The sequence below is a fragment of the Canis lupus genome, chromosome 27 (assembly GCF_048164855.1).
Source record: "Canis lupus baileyi chromosome 27, mCanLup2.hap1, whole genome shotgun sequence".
Classification (NCBI taxonomy): Eukaryota; Metazoa; Chordata; class Mammalia; order Carnivora; family Canidae; genus Canis; species Canis lupus.
In genome coordinates this window covers 24,762,029-24,782,515 of record NC_132864.1, presented here as the reverse complement: position 1 = coordinate 24,782,515, position 20,487 = coordinate 24,762,029, and the positions used below count along the sequence as shown (strand labels likewise).

Below are 20,487 nucleotides of genomic sequence, written 5' to 3'. Positions count from 1 at the left end.
GAAGCCCCGGCCTCTCACGGCCCCAAGAGCTGGTGGCGGGCGCCCCCTGGTGGCTGCTTCGAGCACGCGTCTTCCTTCCCGAGCCTCGGAGCGCGAGCCGGGGAGGGCAGGCCCCTGGGGGGGGTCTCAGTGTCCTCCAGCGGCGGGGGGGTGGGGGGGGGGAGGGGGGCCTGGGGACGTGCTCCCTGCCCAGAGGATGGGATGACAAGACCCCACGGAGGCTGCTCAGATGTCCCCCAAGTCCTTCAGCCTCTGGGGCCCGGCTCCGTAATATCGAGTCCCTCCTCTCCCCCCACGTCGTCCCCCCGCCCCCCGCATGATTTTTCCCATCACTTGCAAAGAGCAAGCAAACCCATGTTTCTCATAATGTGCAATCCCGCCTTTTGCAGGGTCGGCTGTCCCGGCCCAGGGTGGGCACCCGTCTCCCACCAAATCACCTTGATCACCTTGCTCGTGGGTCACACTTGTTCTAGAGCGTCAGGGGGCGGGGCCGACATCCCTGCACCTCTCTGACTCTGCCCTGTTGGCCCAACGCCTGCCACCTTTCCTCCTGCCTGTCCCCAGGTGTCCCCTCTCCAGCTGCAGCCCACACCTACCAGGACTCAGCCCTGTCTTTGAACTCTCCGCAGGCCACAACCCAAAGTGAAGGGGTCCCTTGGCTCCCCAACAGGCCGCAAGAGGTATTTTTCTAGAAGACAGAAAGTCCTCCAAGGTGAGCTGCATTCCTCTCCCAGAAGGTTGAACCGTGTGCCTGAAGCCTCTCGTCCTTCTCCTGATACCAAAGTGACAGAAAAGCATCAGGAGGTGGAAGATCCCGGGTCTGAATCCCGGCTTGGCCACTGGGGAAGCCACTGGGGAAGCCTTGACTTTCGGATCTGCCCCTTGGGATCAGTGTGGGTCCAACTGTGTAAGGTGGGCACACGGTGAGTGTTGCTTGAATAGGGCGGCCGACTGTCCCGATTTGCTGGGGCTGAAGAGTTTCCCCCAACCCGGGGCTCCCAGCACTAAAATCACACAAAGTCCCACACAAACCGGACCATCTGGTCCCCCAGTGCTTAAATCAGGGGTCAGCAAACACAGAGCCTAATCCAGCCGGCTGCCTGTTTGGAAATCAAGTTTTATTAGAACCCAGCCAACCCCTTCTTCGTTTGTGACACGTTGTCCATCACCACATTCCACCTACGAGGACCCGTGGGGCTGAGAAGTTGCAGCTGAGACCACGTGGTCTGCAAAGTGTACAATATGTTCGGCCATTTAAGGAAAAGTCTGTGGGCCCCAAAGGACCAGCTCCCCACCAGGAGGAGTCACCCCGATACCCTGAAACATTCTGCCATCATTTGTTCATCAAAGATTTATTGAGGGCCTGTGCCAGGCCCTGGGCTGGGGAGTGAGCAAGTCAGAGTCCACCTTAAAATGTGGACACAGGGGCAGTTGAGAGAGGGCAGGATGGGGGTTACTCCCGGAAGGAAGCCCATTGGTACACATGGTCCCAAAGAAGGATGATATAGCCCTGGGCTCTCCAAGCCCACCCCAGACCCCATGGGCTAGGATCTCACCCTGGGTTCCCTTGAGAGATACCCAAGAAAACCCAAACTGCCTCCCAGTGGGGGGCAGGGGTGACCAGGAATGGCCTCAGGAACCTGGCACTTCTCCCCCCAGAGCCTCCTTCCTGTATGGTGACCACAGCCACCAGAAGACTTTGGGTCTTCCTAGGTGCACGGGGACGAGACCTCAGTGGCGGAGGCCCGAGAGGGAGCCCGGCCAGGCGTGAGCCAGGGAGGCAGGAGGGAGAGCAAGGTGGCTCGCTCACCGGTCCTGCTTTGGCTGTGGGAGTTCAGCTGCTTCCCGTCCTGGGGGGCAACCGCCCTGTCCTACAGCTCCCCAGGCTCCGCTCCCCTCAGCCGCGGCCGGAGGGGGCCTGGGAAGGCTGCGGAGGTCAGGGGGCGCTCGGTGGCGGAGCCGGGCGGGGGCGTTAAGGGAGGAAGCTCTGCAGGGTGAGGTCGTCCCCATCCCGGCCCTCCCTGGGCTCGGCCCTCAGGCCCTGGCTCTTGGCGTCGGGCAGGCCCCCGTTGGCCGCCGCGGTGGGCGTGGGCGCTTCGCCCCCCTCGGGCAGCAGGGATGAGATGCAGACCATCTCGGTGGGGGAGTAACTGCGCACGGGGTACACGTGGGTCTTGCGGGAGAGGCGCACGGCCAGCACTACGGTGCACACGAGGAAGGTAGTGGCGACCAGGGCCAGGACGAGGATGGCCAGCAGGCACTGCTTCACGGGGATGCGGTCCGGGCCCTCCGCGGCGGGGGGCACCGCGGAGCTCGGCGGGGGCAGGCCCTGACTATTTTTCCATCGTTTGATGAAGGCATCAGACAAATCGCCTCCTGTCACGTTAGTGCTGTTTTGAGGATCGGAGGGCACAAGGACTGTGGTTAGGTGCCCTGTGGAGGCAGGTGTCGTGGACGGGCCCTTCACGGTGGCTGGATCTGTGGACGGGGCCTTTGTGGCAGCGGGCTCTGTGGACAGGGCGTCTGTGGCTCCTGGCCCTGTGGACAGGGTCCCCATGACAATAGGCTCCATGGACTGGGCCTCCGTGGCCGCCGGTTGCGTGGTCAGGGCCTCCGTGACTTCTGGCCCCGTGGACAGGGTCCCCATGACAATAGGCTCCATGGACTGGGCCTCCGTGGCCGCCAGTTGCGTGGTCAGGGCCTCCGTGACTTCTGGCCCCGGGGACAGGGTCCCCATGACAATAGGCTCCATGGACTGGGCCTCCGTGGCCACCGGTTGCGTGGTCAGGGCCTCTGTGGCTGCTGGCTCTGTGGACAGGACCTCAGTGGTGGCCAGCTCTGTGGTTGGAGCCCCCTCTGTGAGTGGAGCCTCCGTGGTGGGAAGCAGTGTAGTGGCCGGTTCTTCGGTCAGAAAGTCCTGTGTGGCCACTTCCATGCTCAGGTTCCCCATGGTCACCCCTCCTGCGTCCAGGCCAGCAGAGTCCCCTGTGGCCGCCTCCAGAGTGGCTGGCTCTGGAGTTCCATGCCCCGTAGAATTCCTCTGCCCCAACATCGCCATCTCAGCCAGAAGTTTAGGGGTCAGGGGCATAGACTCAGGGGTGAGAAGCTCTGGGGCGTCTGTGCCTACTATGGAGTAGTCATATACGTCCAGTTCTAGCTCCTCATCCACTTGCCTCCTGCCCCGGGCAAGCAGGAGCTCTGGGGCCTCCTCCGTCCCACTCCGCTGTATCTCCCACGGCTGGAGGCTGTCGCCAGAGCCCAGCAAAACCAGAAGCAGGAGGACTTGCAGAGGCATGGCACCTGGAGGGAGACACGGACAGAAGGACATCAGGACAGCCTCCCCCCTGGGCCTGCCGAGCACCCTCTACTGCAATCCTGGACTATGTCTGATCTGGGGCAGGCACTTAGCGTTCAGCACCCTCCTGACCCAGCGCACAGTAGCTCCCCAGCAAACAGCAGCTGTTATTGTTTCTCCACATGAATAGATCCATCCAGAGGGCTCTGCAACTCTCCTTATACGGTGCATAGACATAGTTTTTGCCTTCCTCTCCTTTTTGATTAAAACTTTAAAATTGTGGGCAAGGCAGGCCACTGGGGTATAGAAAGAAACTCTTAGAGCTTCGAGTTATATTGTTATGTCACCCCTTTGCGATTTCAATTTTTGCACACATTTCTAATCTGTCATGAGCCCAGCGGTACCTGCTTACAGTTCATAGATAGATCAATGTACATGCGTTGTCCACCGATGGGGTCCATGAGCCAAAGAGTTTGGAGACCACAGTCTACAGGATAAAGCTGCTTGTTTGGACACTTGAGGCCTTTGGAGTCCATTCCTGACCCGTCTCTCCGTGTCCCTCTGCTCTGCTTTCCTTTGTCTTGGCTCCCACCCTATGTGGCACTGGCCTGTTCCTCAGATTCTCAGTTTTTCCCATCCTCTCTCGGTGTCTCTGCTTGGTCTGTTCCCTTCTGTCCTCCCTTACACAACTCGGATGACAGTACCTACCTCATAGTTTATTGTGAGGTTGAAACAGGTAATGCCTACCTACGGAGCGCTTCAAACTTTGTTCCCGTTGCAAGCCCCAGCAAAGGGCAGCTACTTTGGCTCCATCAGTAAGCCTCTCCTGTAAGTCCTCCAGGGCCCAGAGCCATCAGCTATACTTTCTGCGGCCAGGAGAAACCTCCCACCTCTTCAGACCAGTCCTACCCTCAGGGAGCTGGCAGTCATCTCACCCGCCTGGGGGCCATTCTGCTGTGACCCTGCAGCCCCTTGGCCAGCAGCCAGAGAGGGCAGAGCCACTCCCTGCAACCATCTCCTTGGTCCTTCTTCCTGGCATTGCGAGCGCCCCTGCTTTTTCAATGGCTCTCCCTCTCCTTACGCTCCCCCTGGCCCTGGCTGGTTGTTCATGGGATTCAGAATCATGCACTTAAGGATCCTGTGGTGAGTGACAGCTGTGTTCCGGGCCAGGATTCGGGTATTCCTGGTTTCCTCGGACATAACAGCCCCAGCAGCATGCAATCCCACTCTGTCGGGGGCAGAGCCCAGATCATTTCCCATACTTTTCCTTGTACTTCACATAATTCAGAGCAGAGACCAGTTGCTCATCATTGCTTGAGTGACTATAACTTACTCGTAGGCCCCTGAATTTCTAGGCTCAACTCAATCCCCAGTCTGATCATGTCCTAAAATAATTTTTTAAGATTTTATTTATTTAATTGAGAGAGAGAGAAAGCACAAGAGGTTGTAGTGGCAGAGGGAGAGGGAGAAACAGACTCCCCATGAGCAGGGAGCCTGATGTGGGTCTTGATACCAGGACCCGAGGATAATGACCTGAGCCAAAAGCAGATGCTCAACTGATTGAGCCACCGGGCATCCCTTAAAATAATTTCTTAAGCCAAACTTTATTATATTTGCACTAGACACATCAGGCCTTTACGATTATCTTCATTTTACTATGGAGGGATAAGGCTCAGAGAGGTAAAGCAACTTGCCCGAAGGCACACAGCTGGCAAGTGGCAGAGATCAGACTGGAACCCAATGACGATTCAGGAAGACTTTGTGGAGAAACCTGACCTGGCTGAGGGGGCAGAAGGAGCCAAGCCTTGGAAGAGATCTTCGCTTATTGTGTCTGTGGCTGGGGACCCAGATGAGAGAAGGAAGGCAGAGTAAGAACAAAAAGGACCTTAAGGCACCTGGGTGGCTTGGTCGGTTAAGCATCTGACTCTTGGTTTTGGGTCATGTCATGACCTCAGAGTCCTGGGATGGAGTCCTGTGTCAGCTCCAAGTTGTTCAGGGGGGGAGTCTGCTTGAGAGTCTCTCTCCCCCTCCCTTGCCCCTCCCCCCTCAAATAAACGAGTAAATCTAAAAAAAAAAGTACCTTGAAAGCTATCTCATCCAGAAAGGTCAGTCCCATTTGTACCAGGTGCTATTCAGGGCATAGGATTGAGAACACAGTCCTTGGGGTGAGACACAAAGATGTTCAGGTCCTAGCTCTGCTCCTTGTAAGCTGTACGACCTTGAATTTCTCAGCCTCAATTTTCTCATCTGTAAAGTGGGGATAACTATCTGCCTCTATCTCATCCAGCTGTTAAGGAAATGCAACAAGATGATGGACTTGAAGGTCCAGGCTTGCAGTAGGTGCTTAATAAATGCATCACAGACACACACACACACACACACACATTCTTTGCCTCCCAACCTGTGTTTAGGAGGCAGAGTGTCTTTGCACACGGGTGGAGTTCCTGCTTGGGGGTAACCTTGGCCCTGCTTTCCTGGGGGAGGAGTGGGGTGGATTTTAAGAAGAAGCCACCAGGTTGGGGCCGTATTTCAAAATCATGAAGACTTATACCCACCACCCCCACTGAGGCAGTTCTCGGTTCCTGGAAGGCAGAGCCCTCAGCACTTCCTGGAAACAGGGAGGGTGGGGACAAGAACAAAGGCCCCACCCACTGGTTCCAGGCTGAAGGAGGCACCTTGATGATTCAGGACCTTTTTATTTTTTAAAGATTTTTATTTATTTATTCATGAGAGACAGAGAGAGAGAGGAAGAGGCAGAGACACAGGCAGAGGAAGAGGCAGGCTCCCTGTGGAGCAGGGAGCATGACGTGGGGCTTGATTCTGGGACCCTGGGACCATGACCTGAGCTGAAGGCAGAAGCTTACTCCCTCCCCCCCCCTCCCCCCCCCCCCCCCGAGCCACCCAGGCACCCAGGACCTGACTTTCTGCAGCCCAGAGGCCGGGAAGGAAGACATGGAAGGGGCTCTCCCCAGTGACTGCCCTCTCCCTGTGCGCGTCCCCACCATCCCCTGCATGCAAAGGCAGCTTGGAGGAGAGACCACTCAGCAGTTGTGTTTGTAACCTGAGTGGGTTGCCTCAGTTTCCCTATCTGTAAAATGGACGGCCTTGCTTCAAAGACTGGCCCTGAGAACCAAATTACGTGCTGCACGGAAGGTCCCCCATAGCTGGCACCCAGCAGGGGGTGTTTTACTGGGGGAGTCTTTTGGGGGCTGTGGACAGAGATGCAGAGGAATGAGCTCAGAGTCGGGGAGGTGGATGCAGCGGCCTCCCTACCTCCCCCTCCTGCCAGGAGCAGTGAGGATGCTACAGGTCCTGAGTGAGAGCAGAGACCCCCCGCCTCCACTGTGTGTTGAGATAAGACAGGGCACCCCAGGAAAGCCCCATCTCCCAGCCCAGGTCTATTTAGGGCGACTGCCTCGCCCAGGATGTTCCTGTTGTTAAGTGCTGAAAACCTCTCGGCCCCATACCTGGGCGCCAGGCAAGCCGGGCCGGCCGGTCACCGCAGCCTGGTGGCTGTCATCTCACGGGCTTCAGGGGAGAAGGACCACAGACCCCACAGCCACGAGCCAGGCTGCGCAGGTGGCAGGGAGAGGGGCGGAGGGCGAGCGCTGTGTCCCGCAGGTGGCCGGGAGCCTCAGTATCTGCTGAGACAAGTGTGTGACCAATGAGGGCGGCGAGGCGGACCCTTCCCCGCAGCCATGGCCACCGTGCGGGGCAGGACAGTGAGGCCCAGAAGGGTGAAGCCACCTCCTCTTACGCCTTTCTGCCCCCAGAGCAGGGACAGTCACTCCCCACAGGAGAGGGGCGCTGGGAGAGGGGCAGAGAGCTGCTACATCCCATCTGTCTTCCTGCTTGCCTAACACGGTAGGTCAGATGCGGCCCATTTCCTGTCCCTTAGCCTAAAACCAGGTTGTTCTGCCCTTGCGCCACCCAGGCTGCTGTACCCTGCTCCAGACGGGGAGCCCGCAGCCGCCCCGGACCGCCCAGGAAAGACACCAGGGCGCTCCAAGAAGCTTGGGACTTCCCGTTCAGAATCTTGGATCCGGGAATCCCGGCACTCAAGGGTTTGGAAGCAGAGGATCAGAAGGACTGAGCATCAGGGCACCTGAGTGGCTCGGTCAGCTAAGCATCTGCCTTCGGCTCAGGTCGTGGTCGTGATCGGATCCCCGAGTCCTGGGATCCAGTCCATGGTGGGCTTTCTGCTCAACGGGGAGTCTGCTCCTCCCTCTGCCTCTGCCCCTCCCCTCCCCTCCCCTCTGCTCCGCAATCTCTCTCCTTCTCACATAAATGAATAAAATAAATAAATAAATAAATAAATAAATAGAAAGAAAGAGAAGAAAGAAAAGAAAGAGAGAAAGAAAGAAAAAAAGAAAGGAAGAAAGAAAGAAAGAAAGAAAGAAAGAAAGAAAGAAAGAAAGAAGAAAGAAAGAAAGAAAGAAAGAAAGAGAAGAAAGAAAGAAAGAAAGAAAGAAAGAAAGAAAGAAAGAAAGAAAGAAAGAAAGAAAGAAAGAAAGAAAGAAAGAAAGAAAAAAGACTGAGCATCTCAGGGCATGGGGTTGAGCTGCCAGCCAAGAGAAGAGGAGGCTCCAAATCAATAAGTAGGTCAAACCGAGGCCCAGGTGTACCCCAGGGCCCCAGGGCAGTTCTCGGGCCAACTGATCCAGTATCAAACCAGATGCAGGCCCAGGTCTGGCACGCACAAGCTGTGTGACCTGGGGCAGCTGAACTCCCCTCTCTGGCCACAGATTCCTCATCTGGGATCAAAGGACAACCATAGCCCATACACTTCGTGGGGTGGCTGTGGGTTGAAGTGAGCTGGTTCAGGTTGAGTGTTTTGCACGGTAAGTGCTCAATAATGGCCACGTGTTATCTTTGTCATTCTGCATGCAGGGCCATATCCCTGAAAAATTCCCCCACCCTGGAATAGCTTTGACACACTTCTAATCTTGACAGTCAGAGAAGCCCGGGATGGAGAGTCCTAAAAAACCATCTCCACAGCAAGCCCCGGGCCATGGCCATCCCTGGTTTGCAAACCACAGGTATCAAGTGTAGACCATGTTCCAGAGACTGATCTAAGAGCTATGCATGAATCATTAGTTCAGTCAGGCCCTACCACCTCCTCTGTGACCCGCATGTGAAAGATGCGGATACCGAGACCCTCTTGGCATCTAGAGTCACGTACCCAGTAAGCGAGGGCTCAGGAACTTGAATCTGGGTGCTCTCGCTCCAGACGCACCTCACGGTCACAGCCTTCTATTTCATCCATTCTCCAGAGCTGAGCAAATAGGCACCTTCTCCAAGAAGCCATCCTGGGTTGCTCAGACACTATTAGTCATTCCCATTGTTTAAACCGCTTAAAGTATTGTTTACCGTCTAAAACTTCATTCCCATTGGACCCTCAGCTTCAAAAGGACGGGAGCCACAGATGTCTTGCTGCTCACACCCCATGTCCAGGGCTTAGCAGACAGGCACTTAGCAGGCATTGTGACGTTTGCCCAGTGGAGCGCAGGCTCTGTGGCTGCCCACTGCAAGCTTTTGCAGGGCACAGTCTCAACTGGGTCCCCAGCACCCCTGGGGGCTCATGAAAGGCCCGTTGCAGGAGGGGACCTGTGAATGGGAGACAAGCAACCAGCCCGCAAGTGCACAGGACATGCACCTTAGAGCTTCTTGCACTGGGCCTGCCATCCTGCACATCCCGAGCTTTTCTCATCATTTCCCTGACCCCCATCAAGGAGCCCTTTCAGATTGTTTTGTTTTTGTTTGTTTGTTTGTTTTTGTTCTTTACCTAGTGACCACCCGTCCCCACACATTTTAATACCGCAGATACACCTGTTTACTGTTCCATAGCTCTTTGCAGGAGCACAAGCCACAGTGATGGCTAAGATTTTTTTCTGCTCCCTCCTCACCAAAATAAACCCCACCAACTTTCACCTTCTCAACCCCAAATTTCCCAGCCTGGTACAGAGGAGGCAAGATAATTTACACAAATGAATTTAAAGAGAACTACACCTGGTTTTAGTTTAACACCTGATGCTTGTCCGAAGAATTGTCTGTGTAGACAGGCAGACGGACAAGCACACAGACACACAGACACACTGCAGCCATCCTATGTCCTTCCAGCCTGAGCCCCATGCCCCACCACCAGCTTCTTGCTCAGGTTCAGCAAAGGGGACCAAGGGACCTGGGCCGGGGTCAGGGTCCTGCAGCCACGAGGGTCCACGAGGTCCTGCAGGTCCACGAGGGTCCTGCAGCCAGATGGGACCGCCGCAAGTCCAAGCTCAGCCGCCTCCCAGCCCGGCCACGATGGGCAGCTGCTTTACCCCTCTGAGCCTCGATTTTCTCATCTGCGAAAAGGGGGCACAGCATTCTTGGAAGATTCCCCAGCCCCTCTGAAGGCCCTGCTCCTGCCTGGCCAGGCTTCCCAGGGGGTGCTCAGCCTGGCAGCCCAGCCCCTTCTGCCCTCTGGGTTTCAGTCTGCCCTGGCTGCTGGCCAAGTCTGATGAGGGAGGCATCTACCATCTCGGGTGTGGCCAGGCAAGCCCCGGAGGAAGCCACGGAGGGGTCTGGGGCCAGGAGAATCACCTCCTGAGTTCCCCACCCTCCGAGAGGCCCGGTCTTGGGGCTGGGACTGGAAGTCAGAGATGGGAAAGGAAGAGAGTCCAGGAAGGAGGAAGAGAATTCGAGGCAACTGGAGCCCTGATCATTGTCTATGGGCGTTGATGGGTGTAGCACAAGCAGGGGGAGCGGCACGGGGAGATGGAGAAGCAGGCTCTCCACTGAGCAGGGACTCTGACTTGAGGCTCAATCCCAGGACCCCAGGATCATGACCCCAGCCAAAGGCAGCCGCTTAACCGACTGAGCCACCCAGGCACCCCTCGACTTTTTAAAAAGTGTGAAGAACGGAACTTTGGAGACAATATTGTTGTGGATCTGTAGCTATGAGGCTTCGACACATCCTGCACCTGCTCACCCTTTCCAGAATCGCCTAGATCCAACCCCAGCACCGCTCTGAGCAAATCTCTTCACCTCCCTGTGCCCCACATGAGAGGAGGGGGTAGCATGATTTCTAGAGATATGTTCCTGATTTCTCTGATTTTTCAAATTGAGAACTCCCCCTCCTCAGGCAGGGGCTTGCGGGCAAACCTGATGGGGATGGTGGGGAGGCTGGAAGTCGAGGTCGCAGAATCCAGAAGAGATGGCAGTAGAATAAGGCCACCATGTTGATCCGGAGCCCCCGGGGCCCTAGTTCGGAGTTCAGGTCCTGCCCCGGGCTGCCCCATGCTGTCACGCAGGCCTGCTGGTCCCAGGGCCACCACCCAGCCCCTCAGTGTGGTTTTGCGAGCCGGTACTTACTGTGCTCCATGCTCCGCAGAGCATGGGACAGCTGCCTCTGGGCCCCGGAGAAGCAGCTTCTCTGCCTTGGCGACAGGGACCAGGCCCAGATTGTCCGAGCACTGCCGTGGCACCCGGCCGTAGTCCCCGCCAACCCTCAACGGCCTGCACCAAAGGAGGAAGCGAGAATGTGGTTACTCAGACACGACCACGTGACGGCCCACACCCCCTTGTTTGTGACAACTCAGTGACAGTGTGGATTGAAATGGAGCGGGTAGTGGGAGAAGGGACCTGCTGGGCCCAACATCACGCTTGGGTTCCGGTAATCAGGTGCACGCTGAAAACCACACGGCAGCTTTCTGCTGGGAGAGGGGTTGGGGGGCTGGGTGAAGAGGCATGACGCCACGGCCATAGAGTCAAGGTGAGGGGACCCCACCCTGGAAGGAAGGGAGTGACTGCATGCAGATAAGGATGGTTCTAGGTTCTTGTCCAAGAAGGGAATCAGGGGGGTGGGTGGGGGGAGAAGCCACGGAACACAGATCTTCCTGAGGTCTGCAAATATGAGGTGGCCATTCTTTCAAGATCCATCTCTAGGTGCACAGGTGGTCCTTTTCGCCACAATCAATGACTGGAGCTACATTGCAAATTCCACTGGGGCAAGACCTGCTTTTTTTTTTTTTAAGATTATTTATTCATGAGAGACACAGAGAAAGGCAGAGACATAGAGGAAGAAGAAGGCTGTCTGTAGGGAGCCCGATGCAGAACTCGATCCCAGGACCCCAGGATCACGACCTGAGCCACAGGCAGATGCTCAACCACTGAGCCACCCAGGTGCCCCAAGACTTGCTTATTTTATTTCTCTATCCTGACTCTCTGGTTGTGCCAACTCTGGTATCCCAGGCTGGATGCTCTGAGGTCCAAAAGGCAAGCAGTTCCAGGCTCTGGCCCTCCCTTCCTCTGGCGGGGAAGCCAGCAGGTGAACAAGTAAACAGGTCATGATGCATCGTAATGTCACCTTGCGGTGAGCCAGGGAGGGGCCCCTAACCCACCCTGGTAGGGGAGGGGGCCGGCAAGAGAACCTTCCAAGAAGTGGGTACATGGGATGACAACTAGGGGTGCGCTACCCAGGAGGGTGGGCAGCCCAGGGGGAAACTAAAGGCATCCCAGGCAGACAGCACAGACCAAAGGCCAAGAGACATGAGAAAGCACAGAGCTCTCAGGGGAGTGAAGGAAGGCGTCATCTCCGAGGGTCTGGCCTGTGGCTTCGTACAACGTGGGATGCAGGACATATGCAGAAAGGGGTTCACACCCTGCCTTACATACAGGTTGTTCTAAAATGATAATGGGGGACACCTGAGTGGCTCAGTGGTTGAGCGTCTGTCTGCCTCTGGCCCAGGGGGTGATCCCGGAGCCCCAGGATCAAGTTCCGCATCAGGCTCCCCGCAGGGAGCCTGCTTCTCCCTCTGCCTCACTCTCTGTGTCCCTCATGAATAAATAAATAAAATCTTTAAAAATACATAAGTAAAATGATAATGGGGATGGGGCGCCTGGGTGGCTCAGTCAGTTGGGCGTCTGCCTTCAGCTCAGGTTGTGATCCTGGGGTCCTGAGATCGAGTCCCACATGGGGCTCCCTGCATGGAGCCTGCTTCTCCCTCTGCCTCTGCCTGCCACTGTGCCTGCTTGTGTTCTCTCTCTGTCAAATAAATAAATACAAACTTTAAGAAAAAAATAAAATGATAATGGGGAGACCGTGTGGGTGTACACCATGACAGAACTGTTCCACGGGTGCCTGGGGTGGGCGGGTTGGCCATGCGGGGGTGGTGGGTTCCAGAGCGAGCAGATGCAGAGCCCCACATCCTCCAGATGCATCCCTTTCTCCCTGCGTCAGATGCAGCCACAAGCTGCGTCTCTGGAGGGCCGGGCACAGCCTGCGGAAAAGGAAACTGTACCACAGACCCACCCCTGGTCCTGTAGGCCGTCTGTGAGCTCTGAAAAGCATCCAGGAGCAGGGCCCTGCGGGAGACAACCTGCAAGGCCAGAGGCCTGATAACTGGCCTCCCACAGCTGTGAGACTGTGGGCAGGTCGCTTCTCTGGAGCCTCGGCTTCCTCGCCTGCAAAGCTTCGTAATACAGACGCGTAGCATTTCCTTGGCTCCCGCACACGCCAGGTGCTGTGCATCAGATCAGCTCATGTCACGCTCAGAGCAGTCTTTGGGGGAAGCTGAGACCCAAGGCGAGGCTGGGCCTTGCTCAAGGTCACACAGAGTAGGTGGCAGAGGCAGGTCCAGGTGGCCGGAAGATAGGCCCCTATCTCCAGGCCTGGCCTGTGTTGGTGCCGGCTGAGCGCCCGCATGCAGCGAGTCTGCCCTGCATTCTGGCGAGTGCTCTGTGTAAGGGGAAGGGTCACTTCGTGGCGGGGAAGCAACTTCAAGGTGAGACTTGCGCAGCTGAACGTGCCTCGCACAAGAGCAAATATCGCTAAGAGGATCCGGACTCGTGTCGTCCACAAGAAGACGGTAAAACCACATCTCGTGACACCTAACACCTGTGACACTCAAGCATTCAAAGCGAGCGGGTTTCTACTTCTACAGGCGGGAACCACCCCCCCCCCCCCCCCCCCGCCCCAGTGCTCCAAAGATGCCTTCAGAGATCAAAGCGATGATACTCGATGTGAGAGAAACCCTGGAAAAAAACATCCAAGTGCCATCCTGATGGAAACCTGCTGCTCGGAGGGTGATACGGACGTGAACGCCGCACGTATTGAATGCCCACACAGCACTCACGCCTCGTTAGTGGAAAAGCAGGTGTAAAGATGTATAAACAGGGTGCTCGCAGCTGTGCGTGGGTTCCCGGACGACGCACTGAAAGAAATGCTCACAGTGCTTGTCTCTGCGCGGCCCAATTATGGGCGGCCCTTCCCTTTCTCATACGTCCTCCTCGGTATCTTTAAATAGAAAAATGCGTGTGATATGTCAGCTTTATTATCAGGAAATAGATATTTTAAGCAGCGCAAGGACTTTGTAGATACCCGAGATTTCAGGATGACTCGACTTAGCCCTCTGTCGGTCTCCACCCTTCTGGGGTGTTTGGGGGACTGCCCCTCCCAAGCCCCAACCCTGTGCTTCTCAGGGTTCTAAGTACGGTTTCCCAAGGCCCAGTGGCCACAGTGGTGGGGCCAGTCACATCACTTCCTCAAGTGCTCCTCAGCCTGGTTCTGGAGGATTCTCTGGAGGCGTTTAGGAACCTACTCAGACATCATAGACTAACGGCCCGAGGGCAACTCTTCCCTAGAATAGGACCAAGGAGCTTTTTCTGTAAAGGGCCAGAGATTGAATCTTTTCAGCTTTGTGGATCTGTCCCAAATACCCAACTGCGCGGTGATGACATGGGAACAGCCATAGTCTATATGCAGTAAATGGGTGTGGCCGTGAGCCCATAACATTTTCATTGCAAAAAATAGGCAGTGGGTCAGATTTGACTTACCGGCTAAAGTTTACTGGCCCCTGACCTAGAAAACGAGAGACACTGGCAGTAAGGAGAACCAAATTGCAATAAGAAGCGACCCACCAGGTCCCCGCGAATGGGCAGAATGAAACATGGGTCCCCTTAAGACTATGCCACTGGCTTTCTCAGTGAACGGCACGTGTACTGAGCCCTGAGCGCCAGGCACTGGGATGAGCCGCACACAAGACACACTCTGTCCTTGCCTCTGGGCGCCTATAGATCAGTGGCCAGGGCAAATGCCACCATCCAAGGCCACTGAACGTAGCCAGGTAGAAAAATACAGGTCTGAGAATGAGGAGAATTGGATCCTTGCCTCAGGCCTGCTGTGTTTAGGGAATTCACTTGACCTCTCTGAGATTGTCTCATCTGGAAAATGGAGGCATGAAGGCTTAGTGCAAAATAATGCAAGGAACCAGTAAAAGTCTAAGAGTAGATAGAGCTGCAGATGTAGCAGAGCCCAGTCGCAAAAACCCACTGTGGGTCTCCGGCCCCCAGCCCTCCATGTATATGATCCTTGCTCCATGTGCAGGAACACTCTCCCTATGCAGGACTCAATGGCTCCCCATTGCTTTTAGAAGACTCAAATCCCTGACATGGTGGCCAATGCCTTAACCTCCCTTCCCCTCCAGCCTCATCTCACTCCCAGGCCTCCTTGTTCTCTGCTCCAGTGCCTTCTTCTAGCTCCTCTCATGTTTCCTCCTAACACAGGACCTTTGCACGTACAGCTCCGGCTGCCTGGAGCATTCCTTACTGCTCATCACCTGAGTAACTCCTACTCACAATTCAGACCCAGTTCACATGCCATCTCGTCAGGAAAAGTCTTTCCTGACCCCTGACCCCATCCATGATCTTAGAACACTGTGACCCTCTCCAATGTGCTTGATACCTACCTCTCTCCTTGGAAGTTCCAGAAGACACCCGTGTCTGTTTCACCCACCATTGCATCTCCTGGGCCAAGCATAGTGCCTGGCATATAAGACTCAACAATGGCCAACATTTATCAGGTGCATCTTCATGGCAGGCACTGTCCTAGGCTCTTGACACATTTGTTTGTCACAATTAAACACCCTGGTAATTTGCCACAAATAATTGCCTCATGAGGAATTATTAGTATTCCTATTTTGGGATGGAAAAAGTCCAAGGTCCAGAGAGGTTAAGTAACTCACCTGAGGTCACACATCTAAGTGAGAGAGCCAGGGTTTAAATCCAAGCTTTCTGTTTACTGAGCCTAAATGCAATCACAATAGATGTTTGTTGAATAAATATGCACATTATCACTGCTTCTCCAGGCAGACCCTGCCCGTTATGATTGGTCTAAGGGGATGCAATGCTCCCCACCACTCTCCAGCAGGATGAGCCACTGAGTGTGAGGTTTCTCTCTATATATGGACCCCCAGTGGTGGGGCTCTCCTTGGAACCAAGGGTCACTTATGGGCCTTTTGGCCAACATGTGCTCCAGGGAGTTCACTAACCAATTACTGCTGGAGCAGCCCCATTTTAAAGCTCCTTGGGCCCCCACTTGGACAACAGAAGACTTGCTCTCCAAGCAGTCTACTATCTCCTTATACCTGGACACTCCTAAATGGTTGTCCGTGCACTAAATGCAGTTTTGCTTATGTTAGCCGATGGGTGAAAACCCTTGTAGCTGCCACGTGATGATGTTTACACCAGCTTAGCGGGGATGAGGGGATGGGGGCACCTGTCAGTTGCATTTCACTCCTCTGTTGTTTCTGGTGGGGAGTGGAGTGGGGAGCTGTTCACACCAGTGACCAGTACAGCTGCAATGAAACTCAAACTGCAGAGACACAGATGCCAGCGAAGCTTAGCTTCGACCCCAGGTGTAAGCTGGTCGAACCATGCATTCAACAATTGAGGAACATGAGAAAAAACATTAAACACCAGTGGAATCCTGAGATTTCGTGGATGGGTAAGGACTGTGTCTGACAGGCTAGGTATGGCTGAGATCTGAACATCACTTTGTGATTTGCTCGAACTCACCGTGGCCCCTCCTTGCCCCTCCCCGCCAGATGCCCATTTACCTGAAAATGGTGCAGAACTGTGGGGGAAACGGCGTTACATCTAGAATCATGCCTGCCCTTTTTTTTTTTTTTAAGATTTTTATAATTTATTTATCCATGAGAGACATGCAGAGAGAAGCAGAGGCATAGGCAGAGGGAGAAGCAGGCTCCCTGCAGGGAGCCCGATGTAGGACTCAATCCCAGGACCCCAGGATCACAACCTGAGCCAAAGGCAGACACTCAACCACTGAGCCACCCGGGTGCCCCAGAATCATGTCTGCCTTCCAAGGTGGCCACTCTGCCTCCTAAGGAAGTGAGGCTCAGGGAAGGGCCCAGGTGGATTTGAGTCCAGGTTGACCAGACCAGACCACAAAGCCTATAGCTTCCCTACCAAACAAGCGTCCAAATGGCTGTGCCCAGTTTCTCTGGGGCAGCATTGGAAAAGTAGCCGCCATGGGTATCCTTTGTTCAAACGAAAGCAAAGATCCTTCTATAGAGAACAGAGCTGCTTTAATGAAAGGGAGGTGGTGGGGGCGGGGTCACACCCAAGGGCCTGCCCTCCCCCCTTCCCCAACACACACATCCTCTTTGATTGAAGGGAGGGCTCACAGGCTGTGATCTGCCAGTCTGAGCCATTGAAAGGGGAAATGGCCACTTTGGGGCCCACCACAGCTGGGATGCAATTCCCCTTCTCAAATGGGAACAGAACCTTGGGGAGTCCTGGATTCTGGTTGTCACTCTGGGCAGCCCCAGAAGCAGCTTCTGGGATGAAGGCCCTCAGAGTGAAGCTGCTCCTCTAGAGTAAACAGAACAGGGGCTCCCCAGGGCTCAAAGGAAGGGGCTGGTCCCAGACCTGGAAGGTCAGAGGGTAATCAAATATAGAAGTGTGCTCCAGGGGGGGCATCCAGGTGGCTCAGTGGTTGATTATCTGCCTTTGGCTCAGGGCATGGTCCTGGGATTAAGTCCTGCATCGGGCTCTCCCCGCAGGGAGCCTGCTTCTCCCTCTGCCTGTGTCTCTGCCTCTGTGTCTCTCATGAATAAATTAATAAAATCTTAAAAAAAAAAAAAGTGCTCCATTCTCAGTGATTTTTCCAACACTAGCAGTTGAAGGAATCAATGCCTCTGATGGCTACCCTGAGCACTGGGCCTGGTGATACAGTGATGGAGAACTCTGGAACTCAAACCTCAAGGGGCTCTGATAAAGGAGGAATACTGGCATGAGGAAGGAGTCTTGGTTGCAAACTCGTCTCAAACTGGCTTAAGTGGCAATGGGATTCCTGGGGTATCTCATGGAATTTGAGGTTAGAACTGTGGCTGGATCCTATGCATGGATTCAGTGAACTAAAGGGACCCAGAAGCCTTTTCTCCACCACTGCACACCTGCTCTGCCCGCTTGCTCCCTAGAATCCCCAAGTCTCTGGCCTCTGCAAAGGGAAACTCAGATTTGGCACCATGAGAAGTGGAGCATTGGCCCAGCCAGGGGAAGGTCATATTCTGGAAGCAAAGGTACTGCCATGCAGACAATCCCATTAGTGTCCCCATTCTCCGAAATGTCTCTATTTTCATTCATTTCTTTAGCAGATATTTTAAAATGTAATCTGCCAGATTCTAGGGATAACAGTGAATAAATGAGTTCTGTCTGTGCAGTTTACATTCAATTCAGGGGAAATAGTAAAAATCTCAAATGAAGTTGATAGATCTAGTGGAAACAAGGTGCTATGGGAAAGATGGCAGGAGAGGAGGAGCAAAGTGGTGAGCCTCACAGACGATGGGTGTTCTGGAGAGAGCAGTGCATGGAAAGATTAAAGGTAGGAGGCCTCCCCGAAAACAAGGGGACATGAGGAGAGGAGGTTAGGGAGACAGCAGGCCCAGCCAAACATGCGGAAGTTAGATTTAATTCTGAGTGGGAAGAAAATCCTATAGAGAGTTTGGACTCTAAATACGGGGTTTGCAAGCTTTTTCTTAATGGGCCAGATTGTACATATTTTCGAATCTGTGGTCACAGAGTCAACTCTGAATGTGTAAAGAAAAAGCAGCCATCGATGTTGCTTAAACAGGAATGGCTATGTTCCAAGAATTTTATGCTAAAACTTGAATTTTATATACTTTTTACTTGTCATTCTTTTTTAGTCCCCCCCCCCCCAACCACTTAAAAATGTAAAAAATCTATTCTTGTGCACTCTACACAAACTTCCAGTGGGGTGGATTTGGCCTGTGGGCCTCAGTTTACTCACTTGTCTTACTACCTTAAATGGTTACTCTGGCCACTGTGTTGAGAACAGACAAAAGTAGGGAGCAGGAAAGTTGGTTTGGAAGCTGTGATAGTCCATTTCATGTCAATTTTACTGGACCATGGGGTACCTAGATTATTTGGGCAAATATTCTGAGTGTGTCCATGAGGGTGTTTCCCAGATACTAACATTCTAATCCTTAGACCAAGGAAAGCAGATTGTCCTCCACAGTGTGGGTGGGCCTCACCCCAATCAGGTGAAGGCCAGAAAAAGAACAAAAAGGGGGAGTTTAAGAGGGAACTCCTTGACTATCCTTGAGCCTTTTTTTCCCCATTGTCTTTGGACTCAAATGGAAACATCAGGTCTCCTGGGTCTCCAGCTTGCTGAAAGGAGACCTTGGGACTTGTCAGCAACCATAACTATGAGCAAGTTCCTTATAATGACTTTATATATGTACACATCCGATTGGTCCTGTCTCTCTGGAGAACCCCACTGCAGAAGCTCAGTTCACATCAGAGATGGCAGTAGTGGTTAACAGTGGCAGTGTGAGAGGCAGCCACAGCCAACAGGAGTAGCTGAGTCTGTTGTGGGATATGAGAAAGGAGATGGGAATCAGGTGGGGTGGGAGGCAGGCAGCAAGTCCAGGGGGCAAGTCAGGGGGCTACCCCAGAGGAGGCTGAAAAGCATGGACTTCATTCTGGAGACAAGGGGAACCTTGTGCCCCCCTCAGGGGTCTCGACAGATTCTGTTCTAGAACACATCACTCATGAAGCAAAAAAGGGAACAGGTGGCTGGTGGTAGAGGAACCAGCTACAAGGCTGTTCAATGCTCTGTTCTCTCTACAAGGAGAAGTTTCTGGCAGGTGCCCAGATGCCTATATGGGATTCTCCACCCTGTCATCTTTTGTGGCATTTTAATCCACAGCCCCTAGTAGAAACTGGCCAGGGTGGTAATTCATTTTACTGTTTCAGGGGCTGTAGTTGATGGAGGGTGGCTGTAAGTGGTCCTGCAGGTTTGTTAACCATGAGGTGCCTCTTCTATCTTCTACAACCCAAGTATCATCTTGGCACGGAAATGAACCTGCAACAACTTCCTGTTATTTGTGGGGCAACTTCCCAGTTCTCAGACCTCTCAGTGCAGCCCAAAAGCTTGGATTTTGTTGCTAAAATACTGGTGATTTCTTGACCCTCAGGGCACACAGCTCCTGTCTGAACCCCAAACACAGCTGGACCACTTAAGTCATTTGCTCAACTACATTTTTTTCCAGGACTTTCAAACCTTCACAGGAAAAATAAGTATTTACCCAGTGAATGCCACAACAGAATCATGTCTAGTGTGTGTGTGTGGTGGTGAAAAGGGTAATGGGGGGCGGGGAGTGGAGATTAGTCATGAGAAGACAGCAGGGCTATGATAAAGGCCAAGGCCTGCTGTTGGGGACCAGAGGCACCACTCATCTGGCAACCCACCCCCTCAAGGCCCCCAGGCACCCTGTGCTTCACCCCTTTATGCTGCAATCTACTTGCATCACCTGGACCAATTGGCGGTGAAGGTACTTTATTTGTAGCTGAAGCCCAAGCACAGCACCTGGCACCTGATGAGCTCCTTGCTCCTTCCCTTTGCAATGCTGATGACTGCACATTTTTTTAAAAAAAAATATTTTATTTATTCATGAGAGACAGAGGCAGAGAGAGAAGCAGGCTTTCCACATGGAGTTTGATGTGGAACTCGATCCCAGGACCCTGGGATCATGACCTGAGCCAAAAGCAGATGCTCAACCACTGAGCCACCTAGGTGCCCCTGCTTGCCTCTTTCAATCTGAAGCTTTCCAAACAACCCACCAACTGGCTGCTAGTCTTTGTCTGATTCCTCTCTCTCCAGCACTGCCGCAAACCCAGCACTGTCATCCTGTCCAAAAATATCCATTCAGTCTTTGAGCCAGTGTGAGAAAGCCTCTCCACTTAAAAAACAAAAAACTAAGCACCCCGTGGTTTCAGTAACAGATCTACTTGCTTTCCGGCCTCCTGAGCATCCTGCAGTGATTCACTTGTCTCCCATCCCAGACTTTCCCCGTCACCTGAGCAGCTGTGCTTCTCACTCAAACACTACC

General features: G+C 53.9%; 1 protein-coding gene across 1 annotated transcript; it reads right to left on the bottom strand.

Moving 5' to 3' along the window:
- Positions 1-1,097: 1,097 nt before the first annotated feature.
- Positions 1,098-10,824, bottom strand: SELPLG (selectin P ligand). Its single transcript, XM_072802948.1, has 2 exons — positions 10,649-10,824; positions 1,098-3,300 (listed from the first exon to the last, which is right to left on the bottom strand). The coding sequence occupies exons 1-2, from the start codon at positions 10,656-10,658 to the stop codon at positions 1,973-1,975; spliced, it is 1,338 nt and encodes a 445-aa protein (XP_072659049.1). The 5' UTR covers positions 10,659-10,824; the 3' UTR covers positions 1,098-1,972.
- Positions 10,825-20,487: the final 9,663 nt, after the last annotated feature.